Source organism: Sinohyriopsis cumingii, chromosome 1 (assembly GCF_028554795.1).
Source record: "Sinohyriopsis cumingii isolate HCF-2022 chromosome 1, ASM2855479v2, whole genome shotgun sequence".
Classification (NCBI taxonomy): Eukaryota; Metazoa; Mollusca; class Bivalvia; order Unionida; family Unionidae; genus Sinohyriopsis; species Sinohyriopsis cumingii.
In genome coordinates, this window is record NC_142961.1 from 26171315 (window position 1) to 26193001 (window position 21687).

General features: G+C 39.1%; 1 protein-coding gene across 3 annotated transcripts in view; it reads right to left on the bottom strand.

Annotated features, from left to right (window-relative positions):
• The window catches only part of LOC149806574 (sulfotransferase 1A2-like), a 36695-nt gene that overhangs the window by 5621 nt on the left and 9387 nt on the right, over positions 1-21687 (bottom strand). For all 3 annotated transcript variants that reach the window (XM_089954845.1, XM_089954827.1, XM_089954836.1), the window contains exons 2-5: positions 19422-19678; positions 3489-3812; positions 2433-2536; positions 46-226 (exon numbers count right to left, since the gene is read on the bottom strand). In XM_089954845.1, coding sequence (XP_089810971.1) covers positions 46-226; positions 2433-2536; positions 3489-3812; positions 19422-19593 — 781 coding nt within the window. In that variant the 5' untranslated portion in view covers positions 19594-19678. The remainder of the gene's footprint in view (positions 1-45; positions 227-2432; positions 2537-3488; positions 3813-19421; positions 19679-21687) is intronic.

A 21687-nucleotide genomic window follows, 5' to 3' on the forward strand; every position in this document is an offset into this window, starting at 1 on the left:
CTGTTATTATTAGTATTAACATTGCCCCGGAGCTTAGCTAGTTACCTTTACGGTAGAATAGCGGTTTCTCGTCCCGCCACATCTTTCTCCAAACTTCGTTCTCAAGGCCGATCTTGTCATTCACCATGTTCTGAAAACTACATTTCTCGGCTATGGCATCGATTAAGTCATCACTAAGCGCAACTCCCATATATTTGGTCAGCTTGCTCACTTCCGCACCACTATCCTAAGATGATAAGAAGCCTTATTTTATATAGAAACCTTGATAACTTCTAATTGAGAGAGAGAGAGAGATGGATTTACAAACATTATTATGTAACTTTAAGTGCCAGTGACATTTATTTTGTTCCTAGATTTTAAGACGAGCTAGTGTCTGTCAGACGATTTCATGTTTGAGAATACAAAAGAGAGGGTGTTGGAATATGTTAATGAGATAAACACGTGATAAAACAAGAAAACTAATGCCAAAGAAAAAAAAACAGCAACAGCAAAAACAGACTTTGGGGGTGGGGTATAACAGAGAGATTAATTTTGTCATCCCATCACAACCACCCCGAATGAATCTCTGGAAAAGAGTTGTATTGAACTTTCTGACCAACCAAATGCTCCTGTACAGTTTATGTAATTAACCGCAGATGTAATTGCAGAAACTTGTAGCATTAAATTCAAGGTCAAACCCACGATATCAGAATCATTTTGACACTTGAAACTGGAAGAGATACATGTCACTAAAACTGAAATATTTGTAAAGTCGAATGAAATAGTTAAAAGTTGTCGGTTTTCTTAATTAAAAGAATTAAAGTTTGAGAATAAAAAAAAAAGTTATTAGACCTAAATGTTGACCTTGAGCTTCACAGTCAGAGTTTGGATAATAATAGGCCAGGATTCCTGGAAATATTGCTCAGTAAATAATAAAGGGCCTGGCCTCCTGGAAATATTGCTCAGTGGGTAATAAATGGCCTGGACTCCTAGAGATATTGCTCGGTAAATAATAAAGGGCTTGGATTCCTGGAGATACTGCTCGGTGGATAATAATAGGCCTGGATTCCTGGAGATATTGCTCAGTAAATAATAAAGGGCTTGGATTCCTGGAGATATTGCTCAGTAAATAATACAGGGCTTCGATTCTTGGAGATATTGCTCAGTGGGTAATAAAGGGCCTGGATTCCTGGAGATATTGCTCAGTAAATAATAAAGGGCATGGATTCCTGGAGATATTGCTCAGTAAATAATAAAGGGCATGGATTCCTGGAGATATTGCTCAGTAAATAATAAAGGGCTTCGATTCCTGGAGATATTACTCAGTGGGTAATAAAGGGCCTGGATCCCTGGAGATATTGCTCAGTGGATAATGTAGAATTTGTCCGTGTCCTTACATGTCTTCAATAAATTAGACTGTTACATTTTGTCAACTGTTATGATTAGCAACAGCAGTAAAGCTAATGATTTTTACAGTTTTGTGTATACCTTCCTGTATGACGTACATGTAAATAACGCGAGGTCAAGCTACACGACTCTCAGTACTAGACACGAGATACACAATGCCAAGGTGAAGAGTGAGGCCGCTGCTGAACGATTAAAGAAGCGATTTAGAGAAGAAAAATATCACTGTTGTAAAGAAATCTGTTTCCGAATGCTGATTTCCGTCCCGTTCAACTGCATCATGTTTTGCATTGTAAATAATGGCAAGCGGTACAAAGTACAGCCATTAAACCAGCTGACATTAGTCAAGTATTTCCGCTTGCAATTTCTACATACTATTTATCTATCTTAAAAAGGGCGAAGAAATAACCAAATAATAAACGGAGATTTTTACGACAGAGGAAACTGTTATACATTTCTACTTGAAATGAAGCTCCAACTGAATGAAATTATAATTGGTATTGCAAAACGTTTCATTTGATAATCCCTCAATGTCTGAAACGCAGAAAATATCGAGTTTATTTTTCACGATTAGTCAACATCTAGACATTACGCGTAGAAATTGCTTCGATTTGAAACTACCGATATCAGTTATTTAAGAACGTCGTTCACCTCAAGACAAAAGAAGCAAGAAATACGAACATGTTTGAATGTAGTCATTATAAGTCATAGCAGTTATAAACACCTTCTGTTTTAAAACAACAAGTACAAAACATCCCGTTCATACATAAACTAATGTACTTTTTTGTTGATATAGTCTATTTTCCACAAAGACTTTGACCTTTTTAAACCGAGTTCTTCGGCGATCATTATAAATTTATAAATATGTCTGACAGCATTTTTGTCTGAGATGAAAATAATCTAGTGGTAAGGATGATGGCATTGTATAATACCTCCAGAGAAAGAACTTTTCGTTTGAATGAAAGTTTACGATTGTATCATTATTACAGGTACGAACTGTGAAAATATTTAAAAGCTACACCATATGGAAACTTTAGATTTTTACATACTTCTTTCATATCCTCATAGTAAATTACGTGGATGGGGTAGTTTGTGTTTTCACGAATAGCGTGCTCCCAGTCAAGAACATAATCGTAAAAAGACCCATAATCCACTGTAACGAGAAGGAAAAATTACGTTCGTGCATTTATTAATAATAATAATAATAATAATAACAATAATAATAATAATGATAATGATAATAATATGGTACTAATTATATGGATAATATCAATACATTGCCTTGAATTTCTCAATCTGAACAATGTTTGCGTCTCTTTAAAAATGTGAAAGAAATAGTTATTACATCATGCTCAGTTTGCCTTCGAAATCTTTCATGATGCATTTTTCAGTCTTCACTCCCAGTTATAGAGGTTTATGCAAAGCCCTTCAGGGACACGGAAAGACAAAAGTTAATCTGACAGCACACAATACTGTAAGTATGTTGCCGTCATAATAGTAAAAGGAATTCTGAAGGCTTGCAGTAGTGAATTATGAAAAGAAAGGCTTTAGATAACAGAAATGAGGAAGATACGTGCTGTATTTATTCAGAAAGACAAATTATTCCTCAACGAAATTTATATTTATTAAATGAAAACTGTGAATAGGAAAAAGACATGGACTAAGGCATCAATGACAACTGTAGCTTCCTCAGTATTATGGGATTGTTCAGAAAGACTCCAGAATGTATAGAAGACAACTCCCAACTCATGTACGAAACATGGTGGTCTGCAGCTGCATTTCATGTGGTGTTTACACAGATCAAATTTTGCCTTAACTTCCAATTTTGAGAAAGCTCTTTACTTTTTCTTTCAAAGTCATAATTCAACCATAGACCTCAAACTTTACATTTGAGTATTAATATTTGTTTACGGCAAGTAGATAGGCAATTGTCTCACGTTTCACCTCAATGAGACCTGACTTTAATATCTTCGAATGGAACCGTAATACATATAGATCTGGCTTAAGGCCGATTCTACTTAGAACCATGGTCCTTTATCGAGGATCAAAGAGTAAACATTATGTGCAGGAAAAACTAAATAGAACGGAAACATTGTGTACCTTACCTTTGCCGCTGTTGAATAAGGACAGGTAGTTCTCCCATTTTCCATCGTATTTGTACAGATTGACAAGATTTTTATGATGGTTATAGAAAGAAACCGCCAAATCCTTTGGATTTCTGAGAGTCAACACAATCTTGCATCGCTTTTTAATCACATCGCGCGGCAACTGCGAAAACCGAAAATGGGTATTTAGAACACGTGGCGATGAAATGGCGGCTAAATCATCTGCAGAAATCACTTCTATCATGTGGTTTTGTTTGATGTCCGGGATCGTTGTAGCGCTTCCTCTTCGAATCATACTAATTGCTTCCCACAGCCAGTGGGTTCCTGGAATTACAAGAAAATGCCAAGTTAAGCTTATTAAGTTTTTCTTCATCGTTATGTATTGGTTCATGGACAAACCATAGAGGTTTCAATGTAAAGTTGCATAACGATGAATGGCCCTGACATTGATGTTTCTTGAGTAACGTTATTTGTTATCTTACCATCTTGTCAAAGTAGTATTCATGATTTGATTTCCTTCGGCGTATTGTTATGTATATTTAATATATGTTGTGTACATGACTTTTGTCATGTTGAGAGGTTATTGCCGGATTACGGCCTTCCAGGCACCTAAGCACTGAAAATATTACGTTGCCCCCTACTCCTTACAAAATATGAAATTTAAAAAAAATATATTAAAGCTACAAAAAGGTGGGAAAATACCAGTCTTGCCATCATTCCAAATCAAAATAACTGTACATGCATATCAAAATGGTATTTGAATTACAAATTGCTCATTGACTTTGGAGTAACACACCACTTAGGAATTATTAGGAACACATTCAAAGACATTCTGGTCTGTGCCATTGTGGTACATCAAGACATTCAAGACTATTGGTACATTAGCTCATTCAAGAAAACTGGAATTGATTTGGAACATTCTATACTTTTGGACTTGTGATAGGACATTAAGGATTATATTCGGGTTTAATTCACAATACTTTAAGCGATTTTCAATTTTCCCTTTGTAACTTTTTTGACCCATTTGGCTTTTTTTCCTTGATAGTATCATCATCGTGCGTGAGGTTATACATTTAGGACCTAAGTCCTGTGAACTGTGTGATGGGTATTCCACAAGTTTCATCTCTGAATTTTCCAAGTTTCTTTTTATTAACTTTGCAGTGGAATGGCTTTGTTTCTGGATAATCGCCAAGATCAAAGAGATAATAATAATAATGAGGACTTTGTATAGCGCCTGTCACCTTATAAGTAAGGAACAATAGCCAGATTGCAACATGTAAATGTTGCGAGTGTACGCCGACATCAAAAAGACGGGGGAAGCCAGTTGTATATAACATGGCCATAGGAACTTGTTACTGGTGCCTTATTCGGCGGCGTGCGATTCACACGTAAGTGGCAGGAATTGCCGGTTTGGGCTCAAAAGAACATCAAGTGAGGGTCGTAAATCCACCCTTGACAGACTGCCGGGGAGGGGGCAATGTCTGCTAATTATGTAGACCATGGGTGAATCGACATCCACTCGGAATTGAGCAAGGCGTGGCCACCATTGGAATCGCAAGTTTAAATCTAGTGTTTTGAAACTAAACGTCAGTAGTCGCTAAACCATCTTGCAGGAATTACATAAGGAAGTTCTAAGCTACTCCGACGTCATTCGAAATTGGCGGGAAACATTGTTAATCTGGGAATTACAAAGGAGCTTCGGAAAGGTCAGTGATTTATTTGCTCGATTGTTGCAATATATTACGGCAAGATAATTGTACTTTAATTATGTGCAGTATGTATACTTCATTACTAGAATCGTTAGTACGTATAATTACCATTTATAGGATTTGATTCATTTGTAGTGTTTTACATGCATATTTTGAGATATGAGCAATGTTTATGTAAAGAATTAATATTGTAATTTGCTATTTGGTTAATTCGTAGTAACCTCGTGCATTTATTCATGTGATATTCTAGATCTGCAAATGTTGAACTGAATTATAACTTTGTATAATGGTTGCAGTGTGCAACATTAGTTAATAGGGGTATCTGACTATTTGTGTATACTTTGTAGGAGTATAATGTGTAATGATATATCAGCGCATGGATATGTGGATATCTGTGTACACTTTGTAGAAGTGTAATGTACAGAAATGCGTCTGATTATGTGATATTGTTCTGTATTATAAGATTGAGAATCTATATATACCGATGTGATGAAATATATTGATATATGCATGATAAGCAGTTGATACAGTGTATACCATACCAGAAAGTATGGGTATTTCGATGTGCACGAATGCGTGACCAAAGAAGGTAATGGCTTATCTGATGATAGATTGTTGCTTCGTGTGAGGCTAGATAGTTAGAAGAAAATACTAATGTCTTTGCGTGTGTTCGGACAGGAAGCTTTTAGGGACCGGAGGAGCTGCAGGAGACAGAGAAAGGAAATACACTGGTACAGTTGATCCCAAGTCTCTGGGAGATAAGATAAGGAGAGAACGGGAGTGGAAGGTTGAAGGATGTGGGTGTTGGACTGAAGGGGTACTGGATACCAGTCAAGAAATACTACAGATCAAGAGATCAGTAGAAACACAGAACAGGATGAAAATCTATCACACTAAGTCAGATGATGAAATAGGCCGTCACTTGGTCGAGTGAAAGACGGGTGATAGGGTTTTGAATATTGGATTTCATTTGAGGAAGGATTATCTGTAATTGAATGGCATTAAATTTATTGTTTATTTCAATTTCACCTTTTGTGTATTCAGTAATTTAACTGTCGGCATCGCTGACGGGGGGCTTGGAGCTTTGCATCTCTATCACTACTTCAATTTCTAACAAAAACAAGCCAGGGTGGGTCTTCTGTAATAATTAAAGATAATACTGGGAGCACCCCACCCCAACCTAAGGTAGTCAACGACGAGACCCATTTACAGCGCCTAATCTTTAGAAGCTCTAAGCTCTTTACAACATTAGAGAGCATATAAGATAAAAAAAACACATAATGATATGATTACAAACACAAACACCATGAAATTAGAAAACATAAAAAACATGCTGAGAATATTTAAGGTAGGACACATTATTAGGTCTTTACGTTTGTTCTTGCAGTCGAAATAAGTGAGTTTTGAGAGCACTCTTGAATGGGATCACTGTGCCTTTGTGTTTAAGTTCAGTGGGCAATTCATTCCACGTTGCTGGGCCCTGGTATGCAAAAGAACGCTGTCCATATGACTTTGTTTTCATAGTGGGAATAATGAGTATACGATTGTCAGAAGAGGAGCGTAAGTATCTTGCTGGTGTGTACACTTGGGTGAGGTAAGATAGGTATGTTGGACTAGAGTCCGCCAGTGAAACGTAGCACAGAGAACAAATTTTGTGTTTGATTCTGGATCGAATGGTTAGCCAGTGTAGGCTACAGAGCAGCGGGGAGGTGTGCTCTGATCGTGGTACTCTTAAGTATGGTCCGAGCAGCTGTGTTTTGAACTTTTTGAAGTTTCTGGAGCAGATATTGAAATGAACCAGACAGAATTGAGTTACAATAGTCCAGTCTTGAAAGTGCTAATGAACAGACAAGTGTTTTAGTGGCATCAACTAAAAGATATTTGTGAATAGAGCTGATGCGTTTCAGCTTAAGATATGCAGCCTTGCCAATGTTCATGACATGTTGGTGCAATATGAGAGTACTGTTCAGAGTAACACCTAGGTTTCGTACTGATTGTGTGAATTTAATGTTGGTGTTGCTGATATGTATTGTTTGAGGTAAAGGATGCGAATGAGAAAGTCTTTGTGTTGTAATCAGAATGGCCTCAGTTTTATCATCATTCATCTGCAGCTTGTTACAAGTCATCCATGATTTCACATCAGAAATGCACCTCTCTACACCTTGGATGGTAGCATTAACTTAAGTTGGGTGGCAAGATTTGTTGATTTGGGTGTCATCAGCGTACAATTGGTGAGACACTGGATGATGATCTATGACACTTGAGAGCGGCTGAGTGTACAGAATGAAGAGAACAGGTCCAAGAACAGACCCATGTGGAGCACCACAACAAAGATTAACTGGGCTGGAGTGTATTCCGTTTGCAGACACAATTTGTGTCCTGTTGACCACGTAGGACTTGAACCACAGTAAAGCTGTATCATAAATGCCAAATACATGCTGGAGACGGTGAAGTAATATATCATGGTCTATTGTGTCAAATGCTGCAGACAAATCAAGGAGGGTGAAGACTGTAATCTTTCCGCTATCCAATGCAGAAAGAATGTCATTAACTACTTTTAGAAGAGTAGTTTCAGTACTGTGGCAAGGGCGATATGCAGATTGTACATTGATAAAAAGACTGTTTGAATTCAGATGAGATATAAGCTGCGATAGAACAACCTTTTCTACGATTTTTGACATGAATGGGAGATTAGAAACTGGGCGGTGGTTCTTTAAGTTGTTATGGTCTAGTGTTGGTTTCTTCAGCAAAGGCTTTACAATGGCAGTTTTGAAAAATGATGGGAATTCTGCTGATGAGAGAGAGGTATTAATAACATCAGTTAGTGAAGGCATTGCCGGATCTAAGGACTCAAGCAGCAGTGGTGTTGGAATTGGATCAAGTTCACATGACTTTGGTGTACTCTTCATCACGATTGAACGTACGAAATCCATAGAGACGTGTTCAAATGCTGCTAATGGTTGCCGCTCAAATTCTGTATCCCAGCTGTATGGTGACGACGAGTCAATTGAAATTGTGGTGTCAAGCTTATCTCTAATGGTTTGTACTTTGTCACGGAAGAAATTTGCAAACATGTCCGGAAGATCGACTGGAGAGAAGGTAGTTGGAAGTGGTGTAGATTTGTTCCTTGATATTAGCTTGTTAGTAATAACGAACAGCTTTCTGCAGCTAGAACTTTCCATGATCTTAGTAGTGTAGTGGGCTGATTTCGCTGCATGGACTATATTTGAGACATTCTTCTTAGCGGCTTCATAGATTTGCTTATGAATAGTGAGTCTGGTGCAAAGCCAAAGCCTTTCAGCTTTACGGCGGTCTCTTTTAGTGGTGTGAAGTTGGTCCCTAACACTGCTATACCATGGAGAACACTTTTGAATTGATACTCTGCACTTGGTAGCTGGGGCATGTTTTTCGAGGAATGAACGCAGGCAGTTATCGAGTTGTTCTGCTGTAGGAGGTAAGCAAGTTGTTAGGTTTTCTTGGATGTCATGCATTAGTTTGGTTCTATATATCATACAAAGGTTTCTCTTAGTAGCAGATAACGGTGGAGGGTTAGGGACTGATACGTCAAGATGGCATATAATGCAGAGGTGATTTGATGCAAGTTCAATGGATACCAGGGAGGACCGTAGAATGTTATCATCAGGTCTATGAAGAAGCCAGTCCAAAATGTGACCATGTTTATGGGTGGGATGGTTAACTGGCTGTTTGAGGTTGAAAACATTAATGGAATCTATGAGTTTTGATATGTTTGGGTTTCCTGGACAGTCAAAGTGAAAGTTGAAATCTCCAAGAATAATCAGGTTGCCACCTATCGAATTTCCATAGTCCATGAGATTCGGAAACTGCTTAAAAAAAGAGAGATTCAGTCAGCTTGTTTTTTCTACTAGAAGGAGGGCGGTATAGGCAGAACAAATGGACTGGCCTTTGCTCCAGTGTGAGTGTGGTTTCGACTAGTTCAAACGATGTATGGTCAAACTGAATGTTGATATATGTTGACAGAGATATATATGTTGATAGAGATCCGCGTTAGTTATTGACGATTTCAATTTTCTTTCTTTGTCTAATGGTTTCCATGGTTTTTCCGAAGGTGCTGTTGTTGATGAGCTTGAAGAAATTTTTACCGAAGTCCGTAGTGGCTTAAGCTTGTTGTTGAGTGTTGAAGTCGACGTAGGATTGCATCAAAGGAGATTGTTTAAACTTGAGAGCTCGATTAACTTTGTCGAGAACTAGTCCATGTTGGAAAGCTTGTTCGAGCAGTGATGATGTATCTTGTAGTGTGTTTTATGATGAACACTGTGTATTTGTTTTTTATCTTAGCAACTCCGATTCCAGATTGTGTTTTTGATCGAGTTGTTGGGGAGAAAGCATCGAGGGTGTGATGAGGAGTGATTCAGCATAGAATGGATAATCGTTATGAGCGTAGTGGACATGCTATGGATAAAGGAGATCGACTTCGACGAAATAGCCATAATCGCCATCGTATCTAGCTTATCTTTCTTTGACGAACTGTTCTCCGGCGATCCAGTAAAAATCATCCACAGGAAGGGGTTGTGAGATGACCCATCCTTAGAGATTATTGGCAACGGGGTAGAGGATGTACGTGGAGGGTTGGGTGGAATCGTAGTGTTTCGTGTATTTGTTCTTGGTCACAGTGTGTTTTTGATTGATGGCTGATATTCCATCACGAATCATGTGTTCAGTGAACATGAACATATCAGGATATGTGAAGAGCTCAAGCTGTAATTGACTCGTCTTAATGAGAACATCCAAGGAGAGAACTGCTGAGGAGAAATAACAGAGTGGATCTAGTTGATAATGATCTAGACACATCTGTCTGAAAGTTTCGAGAAGTACGTCTGTTTTCAGGTACAGGTGATGATAGTTGCCAAGAGTGTGACATCCTATATCGTTCTATATCTTTTTAGCGTACTGATATTCCTCCTCGGTGATGTGGTAGAGATGTATGTGAGAATAGAAGGCGTCAAGGGTTGGTAATAAAGTTTCATTTTCGCTGTAGGAGAGGTGCATGACCTACACATTATTTTTCCAGGTGTTTGAACTTAGGACAAGTTTCAGCGAGTTCATCCAGCGACAACTCCATAAACTGGAACGAATCGATGAAACGAAATGGACCAATCGAAAAACGATATGTATTTTTCGAAATTGTTGGGGATGCGTTTGATAAGACAGGAACCTACCTCAGCGAGAAGTGTCATGACTCGTGGATGGCTGAGTGGTGAGATAATGTAGTATCCATCGTATCCTCGTAGACTGTGAGCGATGACGGGAATGAAGTATGGATTTTTGAAGCGTAGATTATAACAAGCAGCTCCTCGATAGTGACCGGTGACATGACAATGACCTTTGACTTTTTTATCATGAGTTTGAATGTACTCTTCTCGGATGTGGCATTGCTGTGCTGAGGTGTGCTGTCTCAGTTGTGACGAGGTGAGCGGTCTGATAGGTGTTGGATTTTTACGTAGATAGCTGATGCGTTTCCAATTCAGTGACGAGTTGCTCAAAGAACCAAACGACGCAATCGTCATCTCGTTGTTGTCGGCATGACGAAGACAAACATTCATCGACGAAACAACAGGTTGTATAGTCACTCGCGCATGGGATGTGTTTGTGTTCCACTTGAGTAAAAGAATGGTCTTGATCAGGAGAAGGCCATTGTACTTTATTGAGGATAGCTTCTGAATCAAAGACAATGTAAAATGTGTGCGCGTATTTTTTGAAGTGGTTTTCGAACTGTAGTGTTCCCTCTTGTGGCATCTGAACGGTTTGCATTTCCTGGAAGTGTTCTGGTGAGTTGTGACTGATGAAAGCATTGTAAGCATCGATAACTGAAATAGTCATGATTCTTATTTTGTTTGTACTGAGATGCACATTACCGGCTAAAGTCTTTGACGTCCACGAAATGGTGCTGGTAATACAGTCAATTGCGCTGTGAGACTGTTTTGGAGAACGGTAATGTGATTTATCACGAACTGCTTATCATCCAGTTCTTGTCATCGAGTCCAAATACGTTGATGGAGAGTACATCGTTGAGTGTTTCTAGTTTATGGATGTCTTTGAAGATTGCTAGAAAGGTGATTCCGGTGATGTGGAGTGTACTAAAATATGATCTGTACTTGGAGACGCGATCGGCATTATCCTCTGCTGAATGTAGAGCGGAAAGAATAGCCCAGATGAGGCAGAAGTCATCTTTGTTTTCGACAATGATGCACGCTTTCATAGCTACGATCAAGTCCTGTCTGTAAATATCGTCGAACAGCAACTGGTACAGCTCCGTAGCGATAAGCACGCTTTCCGCCAAGATCTATATTAGATCATCCAAAGTAAATATCTGAAAATTACACAAGCCAGGATTGATGGGTTCTGCCGTCCGCACTACCAGTTTAAACGTAGCGTACTTCGTACTCCTGATGGACACATACAATTCAGCCATATTAAATCCGAGAGAGACAGAGCTGCTATACAGTATCTCTCTGGTGCCAACTGTTTTAGTACCATCAATCCTCCAGGTTAGAATTTTCTCTGTGCCTCCTGCACGTCCTCGCACATGAAACTGCCATATCAAAACTGCGAAAGGAAGTTTGATTTGTATCAAGAAATTAGAGGTGACACCACTCGTAACCCATTCACTAGCGAACTAGCCAAAGCCACAGGAATGAAAAAGTCGAAGTAGGCTTTGTGCTGCGCAGAATATTCCGCCGATGAAGAGACAGTGATTCCATTTCGATTATTCATATCTCCAGACAGGTGGAATCAGACTCGTGTTGTTTTTTACTAGACGCGTGTCCACATAGAGTTTATTGACGACTTCGATATCCTTTGAAGGCGCCGATGGCTTGAACATTTTATTATAGTCCATTCTGATATCACCCACCATGGCTCCACCCGTGCGTGACACATCATAATTTTTCACATTTCCATAACTAGCTGTAGTCCCATCGCTCGAGAGAGTCGTCGTGGGGAGACCCTTGATGACGTTTTCGACATGGTGATCGCTCCAGTCATTGTCCCTCCCGTCGTGGATAATTTAGTGCTTCCAAACGAGTTAAACTGAGAATACGAAATCACTTGAGTGTGATCGGTGATGGGCCACGTGGTAGGAAGTGCGTACAACTTCAAATTCAGCATCGTTGTCGTTCTGTATAAACTTGTTTGGGTATATTTGATATCCACCAAGTAAAAGTAACCAGAGTTGTTGATTCTGAAACCTTCCACCGTTTGAACTACGATGGGTGTATAGTTTCCACTAGCATCTCAGTCGATCCAGAAGGAACGATCTGAAGTTCCAAAATGATACACCATGGTTGCAGTAGTGCGCAGTCCACTATACACCCTAACATGTTGTAAAATTTCAGATGTTGTTCCATTTGGTGAGGACATGACCAGGTCGCTCGTCACCTGTCCAGTCACGGATAGTGTTCAAGTCACTGCTACATTTCCATTGACGGTGTCGTCTGTTTTGTCATAATTTCAAGCCAGATATACCTCGAGATCGGATGCTCTCATGAGCTGAGAAAACCCAGAAGAGGCTGATGAAAGTCCGTATAAACTCATGCCACCCATGTTGAGATTTCCAGTCATCGTCCCACCCGTCAACGACAATTTGATCTGCGCAATGAGACTAACGTGAGACCATGGTGCAGCCTTTGATGACATGAAGACTGACCCAAAGAACATGAATAAGATCTGCGAGTATTTTTCATTATCGCGTAACAAGCGCTGACACAGCATTTATATCACTAAGTCGTATTAAAATGTGCCTAAATACATCCGACGAAACACAGATGCTTTGTACTGTTTTCGGGACTCGATAACCGAAACATCGGCGCGATCGTGAGAGACTACTGCAGTGACATCACCGTTAAACAATTCAAAGACTATCATTCTGCAGCAACGTTGTCCTCCAAACACGATTTTATGACCTCTCATCGCTATGCTGAATGTATTCTGGAACATTATCGCAAAGGCTTTGACGAATTTGACCTGCCTAATTAGTTTAGAAATGTTCGAAAAAGTCACAACGAGTCGTCAGCGTGAGGATGTCCTCAAACTGTTTATCGACCAAAGGGCAGCCTTACTTCAGCGCTTTCTCGAGGATAAGATATGTCAACAGACGTGTCAACGTGAAGTGGCTGAAAATATGTTTAAGCCACTGATGACAAAGATCGACGGGGACAAAACGACATATGATTTGAAGCAAGATCAGTTGTTGGACACGCTGAAATCGAATCAGCAACAACAGCAGCTTGAGGAGTTAGCACCACCCACTCCAGAAAGGGATATTTCGTAGATGATGAGACGAGAGGAATCTGAGCAAAAAGGAGAATCTAGGAAATCTGAACTAAAAAAATGAGACGAAAATGGAAAAGAAACAGCAGCATCTCTGCAGAAGATGGACACTCCCAGAAAAGAGAAAGAAAGGATTCAAACAGAAAAATCTAAGTTTTCGGAAGAGGAACCAGAAAAATATTGTGAAAGATAAAGAATTCACCATGCTGTAAAGGAACTGATAATTGAAGCAAGTTTTAAGCGACCTTCTACTTTAAGCAAAGAATGGCTGGAGACCTTAGTGAGAGACATCATTTCAAAAATGAAAAATAGTGTGCTACTAGGATCGTCTGCCGTGAAAAATTACTATAAAGCGGTAGCAGAACGTGAATTAGTCATTTTTGTCAACCGAGTGTACGGACCCGGGATTAAAAACGTCAAGGACGAAAACGAGAAAGGATACCCGAGTCAGCTGCTTGAAGAGTCCAAGCTGTATAATGCTGCAGTGGGAAAGCAAATAAAAGTCAGGGAAAAAAGTGTACTACACTGGAGCTAGACATATGTTTCCCGTGCAAGACTTTTGGAGAAGAAACGTGATGTGGAGTCACTTTGTGTGCAATTGATGAAAGAGGATATAAAGATTAACAAGAACAGAGGGTTGCTCACTCTGCACCACATACTAGGGAGATGAAACAACCATGGAAAAAAGAGGCAATGCAACTAACTTACAAGGATCTGAAGGAAAGAGCAAAACAACATTCGTATAAGGCGCAAACATGATACACAGTAGGAGAAGGTCTTGAAAGACACCGCATCTGTGGTGCAGCATCCTCTGCTTCCATTCTCCTGCCGAGATTGCCTCTCGACTCAAGTTAAGCGGAAAATGTCGGTGTGGAAGTCGATAAAGAGATCGTGGAAATCATCAGTCATCTTCTGGATCAAATGTTGGTGACCTCGGATCAGTATCGTAATATGTATAATATGTACGAGGACTTAATATAGAATGGCTCTCGACAATACCACGCTTCTGTTCGATTCTCGTTTGGTCACTTCCACTGAAAGGTATAATCCTTCATTGGAACTGGAAAAGCAGTCCTCGCACGAAATCGAGATGATCTCCACATAAAAATGTAAACTGCTTCCTTAACGTCACCGCTTCAACAAAAAATTATTACGATTTCCCCAGGCGTATATAACATCACCGACATCGCCACGGAAATCTCTCGGCTGATCACGGCTAACGGAGACATCTCTGCCAACATTAAAATCGATCCTGATTACTATACAATTCGTACTAGAATCACACTTTAGGGAAATGACATCGTACGATTTGATATTCCCAGCTCGATCAGATATATCCTGTTGTGTATTTTTTTTTTGGAGTGGGTACCGCTCTCACCGAATATGGAGTCTACGAAGGAGATCATCCTGTCAGTATCACCGGTGTCAACATTCTCCTCATCAAATGCTCGATCGCTCAAGGATAGTTATCCTCGATGGGTTCTGCCTTCAACGCGATTTATTCCACGTCGATTAACGTTCCTCCATGCTCACTCATGCATATTCGTCCTAATCCTTTCATTTAGTATCTCATCCTGAACACGCACGCGATTACGGAAATCACGATGTGGCTGACCGATCAATTTAGTAATGTCATCGATGATGACAACGAAAGAATCACCTATTACCTGCACGTGTGGAGAAAATAAAACATGTTCGCTTATTAAAAAAAGCAACTATGAGATCGTCATGAGTACAAGGTCATAAAATTGTGGATGGTTTTTTATCCACGTTGTTTTCTTCTGTACAAGCAGACCTTCCATGTATTGCTGACAAATCCGCACCGATTGCTCTCAAGACAGCCGAATCGGGAGCCAGCGGAGCAACCAATAAACAAAAAACAAATAAACAGCAGTGATAATTTACCCGCTAATACTGCCATAGCAGCAATTTGTTACATTCTGCTACTGCATTGCTGATTTTACCAGTTAAGCCGGAGGCTGGTGTCCTCAAAGATCCTGGTACACAGTATCGTATTTATCATTACAGTAGGAATGGTCATTGCAGTCAGCTGGTAAAATCTTGAACTTTCTGTTGTGGTGTTACTATCGGGTGCAACGGGGAAAAATGGCATCGCTCTGGTGCGCCAAAGAACAAATGTAAAATGAGAAGGTAGTAGGAGACTGTCAGATAATAGTTCCATAACATCATTCAAAGATGAGCGATTCAAATAGGCCATGAAAGTGGCAATGGAAATCCTTTATAGGTAGATAAAGAAACCTTCGACCACTCCTTCCTCCTTTAGAAGAAGTCAAATGAACCCTGAAGATTCTGACTGGAAAACAATTATATCATGGTCATCCCCAGCACACACACATGATTCAGAATGCGAATTTCGTTAATAATTGAAGCTAGTAAAAACAAATCAAGACATACTTACCACTGAACCATAAACAACCTTTTCTTCACTGACAAGTAAAAAATTCCTCCTTCTTCTCGTTGTGACTAAAGCCATCATAAGGTTCGGGATTTCCAATGAATCTTTATTTAGCGGATTTATGGGGGATTTGACAATGCCCATAAAATGCATGAGAGATTAAACCCAGACAGTAGTGAGTGAGATATTAGTTTCTGACGCTCAGATAATACCCGATGAAACCGGAAAGATGACTGTCCGAACCATTGGCAGGACCCGTAGAGAACTACAAAATGTTTGAAAGGGTTGCTTTATATCCCATAGTAATTAATGGATGCCAAACGTTTTCTCTCCTCGAAAAGAGAAGAAATTCGCCACTTCCCTCAAATGGGAACGCGTTTCTTATTGCACCAATCACAGAAAAGTTTCCACTTTGCATCATAGAACATTGATGAGAACCATGCTCAAAAACTTGTCCTGGCCGAGACGAACCAAGTGTGAGTTGGAGAATCAGTGGGCTGTATGGAGGGCAGAGCCCCCAGTGCTGCAAAAGTAGACATCTCCCCAGTGGTCACTTTCTCGACTTTTCTATGACCATGATCGTTGGTTCAGTGGGTTGTGTATGAGGGAATTACTAGGATAAGCCGAGCAGTCCAGTTCCCGGATCAGTTGCGCATCTGCGGATCCATTCTGGAAATGGAGAAGACGTACCCGATAAGACGATCCCTCTTAAGAGTGAAGGAGTCAACTGCTAAAGCCATCTGAATTAGGATGTGGAAACATTTTTCAAACTCGTCGCGAACACGTTTATCAAGGGTCTTTCATATGATTAGAAAAGTAACACTGTTATCGACTGGTGCAAGAATTCTGTATGAGTACTCAAATATTTCCAAGAAAAAGAATTATCCTTTAGAATCCAAATAATCTGAATACAAATTAAATATAATTCCAAAATGACACAACAAAAGAAACAGTTTTACGCCCCAGTGTTTAGGAGCCCAACTGAGAAATATCTCTATGGACATAGATTTAAAATTTGACTGCTGCGAAATTTCGGAAAACCCAGCATTGCGAAATAAAGGCTGTTTACATTTTAAAAAATTACGTACTCCTAGTATGACCTTGATAAAAAAAACAATCATTTTACTCGAGAATAAAATAAAAATAAAAAGGTGTTTACTTGACCCTCAATCAAGACCAGGAACTAGGTCAGAAAAGAAACAAGGTCCTATTATTAGGTATTTATGAAAAGATTCAGGTCAAACTGAATTTTCTGGAAAATATCAAATTCCTAGTAAACAAAAATATATATATATATATATATATATATATATAACACTGACATCATGGCGTTGTTTGATAGCGCACGTTATTCTATTGAATAAAAGGAAGTAATTCTTGACAATGTTGACATTGCCACTAATATTATCGGACTCGGCAGATACAGCTATATGTGAGCTCTTCTTTGGCCGTCTATGTTTAACAGGGACTAATTAGATAGTGCCGATTATAATATGCATCCACGTACACGACCGAAAACATTGACGCAAAGGATGCTGATGTAGTAGAAATCAGTGATCGTTTCAACCTTGAAAACTAATTGATGTCCTCGTGTGTGATTCTCCTCAGTCGTATATTTGGATTTTGCAGAAATATTCGTAAGGATATATTTGTAGCTAATCACTTTAATGGCTACAGAATCACGTTTGCTGTTATTAATGGAGTCCGGAACCGCGTCATGAATGGTGTTTCTCGCACACATCACAAACTTAACGCAAAACTTTGTTCAGAGACAGCTTACATGGCAAATAAATGTCCATCTTGGCTTCAGTGCACCAAACAACATGTTTCCGGCGTTTCAAGACACAGCTCAAGTTGACGACCAAACCCTTATTGCTATGATATTTGGCCGGCTAGGAGTATTTAAATGTAATCTGCAGTTAAACGGCCACCAGGTACCAAAAAAGGAAATTTTACTGACCTTCGCAGACTATCAAGTCGCACGTGCATAGCAGACACTATATCAAACTTTTCATTGTTAAGTAATTTTGATTTACAATCAACTCTCATCAACGGCCTATTTATCCATTGTTTTCGAAAACGATTGTGATGCAAGTTAAAAAATTATCACTATATTTAACCACGAGTTTTTTTGTCCTGAAAAATGTACACCGTTTAGAGTTGAGTATTACAGATGTTCAACACTATATGGCTGACACATAGCAATTGATTATATAAGTTAGGTCACTGACAGTTAGGTCATTGACAGTTTCCATCATGCAAGCAGAAAGCTAATTATACAAAAGGTAATACTTGATGTCTATCTTTTGCTGTTTGGAGTTCGTGTTTATGCATTATTTGATGGCACCTCACTCATTGCAAGAAATGTACAATAGAGGGTCTACAGTTAACACCTGGTGTGGAATGAGAAAAAACAATCAACATAAGAAAAATGAATTAGAATTAAATATGGAAATACAAGTTTGAATAACATAAATAAGGGCACATGTGTTTCTTAAATGGGAAAAGTAAGTCCAAAAATAAAATCGCCACCGTGGTGATAAAAGTGGTGTCGTCACTGTGGTGACATTTTTCTCCCACATATATATTTCAGTATCTCACTATAAACTATAGAAGAAAAGACTAATGTTTATAGTATAGAACAGTAAGATACGATCAACCTGAGTCAACTGAGAGCTATATTTCTTGTATTTAAAATATAGCACATACATGCTCTATTCGCCGTCTCTGTGCGTTCATAATGCGTATACCAATGTGATTATTTTCTGCTTTCAGGTTAAAAAGAACTCATCTATGATCGACCTATTTCTATGCCAGGTCTATTGAAATCAATAAAAGAAGCATACTCTATAGACAAACCTGTGCACCAGTCTAGCACACAATTTTCCTCTTTTTTGTGAACATTTTCTATACATGTTTGTCTTTTGTCGATCAACTACCAGCAGTGTGAAGAAGAATACACTTTTTCCTTCAACACGATATAATAGCATGTGCTAAAATACAAAGACATTTTTTGCATTGCATCTTGTATGGTTATTCTGGGGCGAGTTAATCATTATACAATATACCCATGTGAGAACAAAACAATTAACATACCCATGTCAAAATAAAATGACATTATAATATTCCAACTTGTGTCACGATGGATCCAGTACTTAAAATCTCTATTTATAATGAAAAATTAATCTACCTTCCTTCCAGAATGTTGTATAAAGTTTTATTACATGGAAATGCTCATTACATTTTAGGAATCCCTCCAAGAGAGTCAGATCACATTGATACCCATGGTGACACAACTAGTTCAGTTCTCACTCCCACCCTATTCTTCTCGTTTTATTTTTAACTTTCACTTCATAATCCTAGTTGAAACCTGCATCTTTTATGCAATATATAGATTTTTAATGTAAACAATTGGAAACTTGATGCCCTAAACAATTTTTCCAATCTACTTGCGTCGGTATATATTCATCCGCTTACAGGAGAACAAACAAAAACACATACCTGACTTTGGGTAATTACAGAGGATGATGTCATCCTGGCGTGCGATAGCATCTGCTGACGCTCGAATCGCGCTCGCTTGGTCTGCACCTTCAACATACGGATACAATGTTCCGTCAACGTCCAGGAACCTTATGAGGTCTCCACCAGCGTCTGGAAACGTCACCACTGACATATTGCTAAAGCAGTCCTGTATAACTGTCCAAACTAGTAAGAAAAAGGATTCAGGTCTATGACACCAGATCAGCAGGCGTGGGCTCCTAGATAAATGAACGGTAGATTAGCGTATTTACAGCAGTACAGTACTCTAGACGCTATGGTAAAGTAGCACACAACATAAAATACTGACACAAAGAAGAAACGAATCAATATCACATAGAAAATGCTATTCTTCAAACACACACACACACACACACACACACACACACACACACATATATATATATATATATATATATATATATATATATATATATATATATATATATATATATATATAAAAAAATGAAGTAATGACCAGCTTATCTTGGAAACAAGTCCACAACTGACTTTGAAATCACTCTCTATTGACAAAAAATCCCGCTAATGCTAGTATCTGCTTTAAGCACGAAGTTTGAAATAAAAGCTCCATTTTAAACAGAATTATGAATTGTTTTGTGACTACTCAGAGAGAACGTAAAGGGTAAAGGTTTCCAGGCTAGATTATTTCTTACCAAATGCCACTGACATTCGTAAACTAGCAATGAATACATTGAAACAAAAACCACAGCCAGGGTTAATATAAGACAGCATAGGTTGTACCACATGGGCAGCATATGAGTCCTGTCTGCAACAAAACATATATTTTCATGTTTTTGTGGTTTTTATGGGTTTTGACGCCAGTTTGCAGCATATGAGATGAATGTGCTTAACGGAGAGAGTATCTTTGGTGGAGGAAGACCCCATGAAGAACCACCGACCCAAAGAAAGTCACTGGCAAGCTTTCTCACATACCCAGGTTACCCGAGTAGAAGTTTCGAACACTCGGAGAGAGACGAAATGTAGTAGGGACATAATGGGAGTTTGAGCTTATTTTGATAACTGATTTGGGTCTAAGCCTTCGACTTCGCCTCATGACTTTACCTATTTCTAACTCGCGAGGGATTGTTCGACTCACACAAATTCAAGAGCGAACGGGTTTCCGTGATCTAAGCCGGCACGGCTTCGGACATAACCAGTGACGAAACGCCGCACGTGCGCATGCATAAACAACAGAACTCGTACTCTACCATAATCGCGTCCCACAGTAACCCGTTCGAGATTGCTTTGCGCGTTTGCTCGGTTTTTATCGTTTACAAATCAATTATCTGTTCGGTTCTGTATCATGGTTTCGTATCTGCGCACTGAGTCGTTGGTAGTTACCATTTCCTCCAACATGGTCTCAAAATTGGACACTGTAATTGTTTTACCTGCGATGGTCACGGAGTATAATTTTCTAATTTATTGTGATTGTAATGAGCTGCAGCGAGAATTTCCGAATAGACACTCGTTGATGTAATTGTTACAAAATTATTTTTCTAGCACAAAAACCTACACAAATTACAATAGATATTACCCCGACATCAAATCCTATCGGCGTTCCTATGATAGCCACTATGGTCTCGATTCCTGCCAAGCCAAGACCAACGGTTGTTGCAGCGGTGAGTCTACTAATTGCATCCGCGACAAGGCACGCACATTTGTATTTCGCGATTACGAAAGTTTTCTTGGCAATTTCTACTCTCATATGTTCTTCCGCTTCGATTAGTGTTGTCGGGTCAGTAACAGTGGGTTTTTTTTTCTTTCTTTCTTCTTTCTATTAATAACGTCATTGCGAATTATACTTGACTGAAGGATTGGCCGTGTCCAGACGTAGTTGGGTGCAAGACGTACGAGCACTTGCATCCAATTATTTTTTCACTGGTACAATTGCCGTACAATCGTAGAACATTGTTTACACGATTGTTTGTTGCATGGTGCCTTTTTCACCTAGAACTACATTGATTACACCCTTAATAGAAGTCCTCAACGATCATTCTTGTTTTCGTGCAACAACGTTTATACGCACAAGTGCTACTTAAGTCTTGGTTCAGTCAGTGATGGTTCTGTGCAATCAAGGGATAATTTTGTCGCGGATTTTTTTTTTTTTTGTGGTGAATTATAATTCATCGTTGTAAGAAACAATTATTGAGTATCTTTATGTCGAACGGCAAGGTAAGTTCCAATTACAGGGGTGTTCTCATGTGCATGT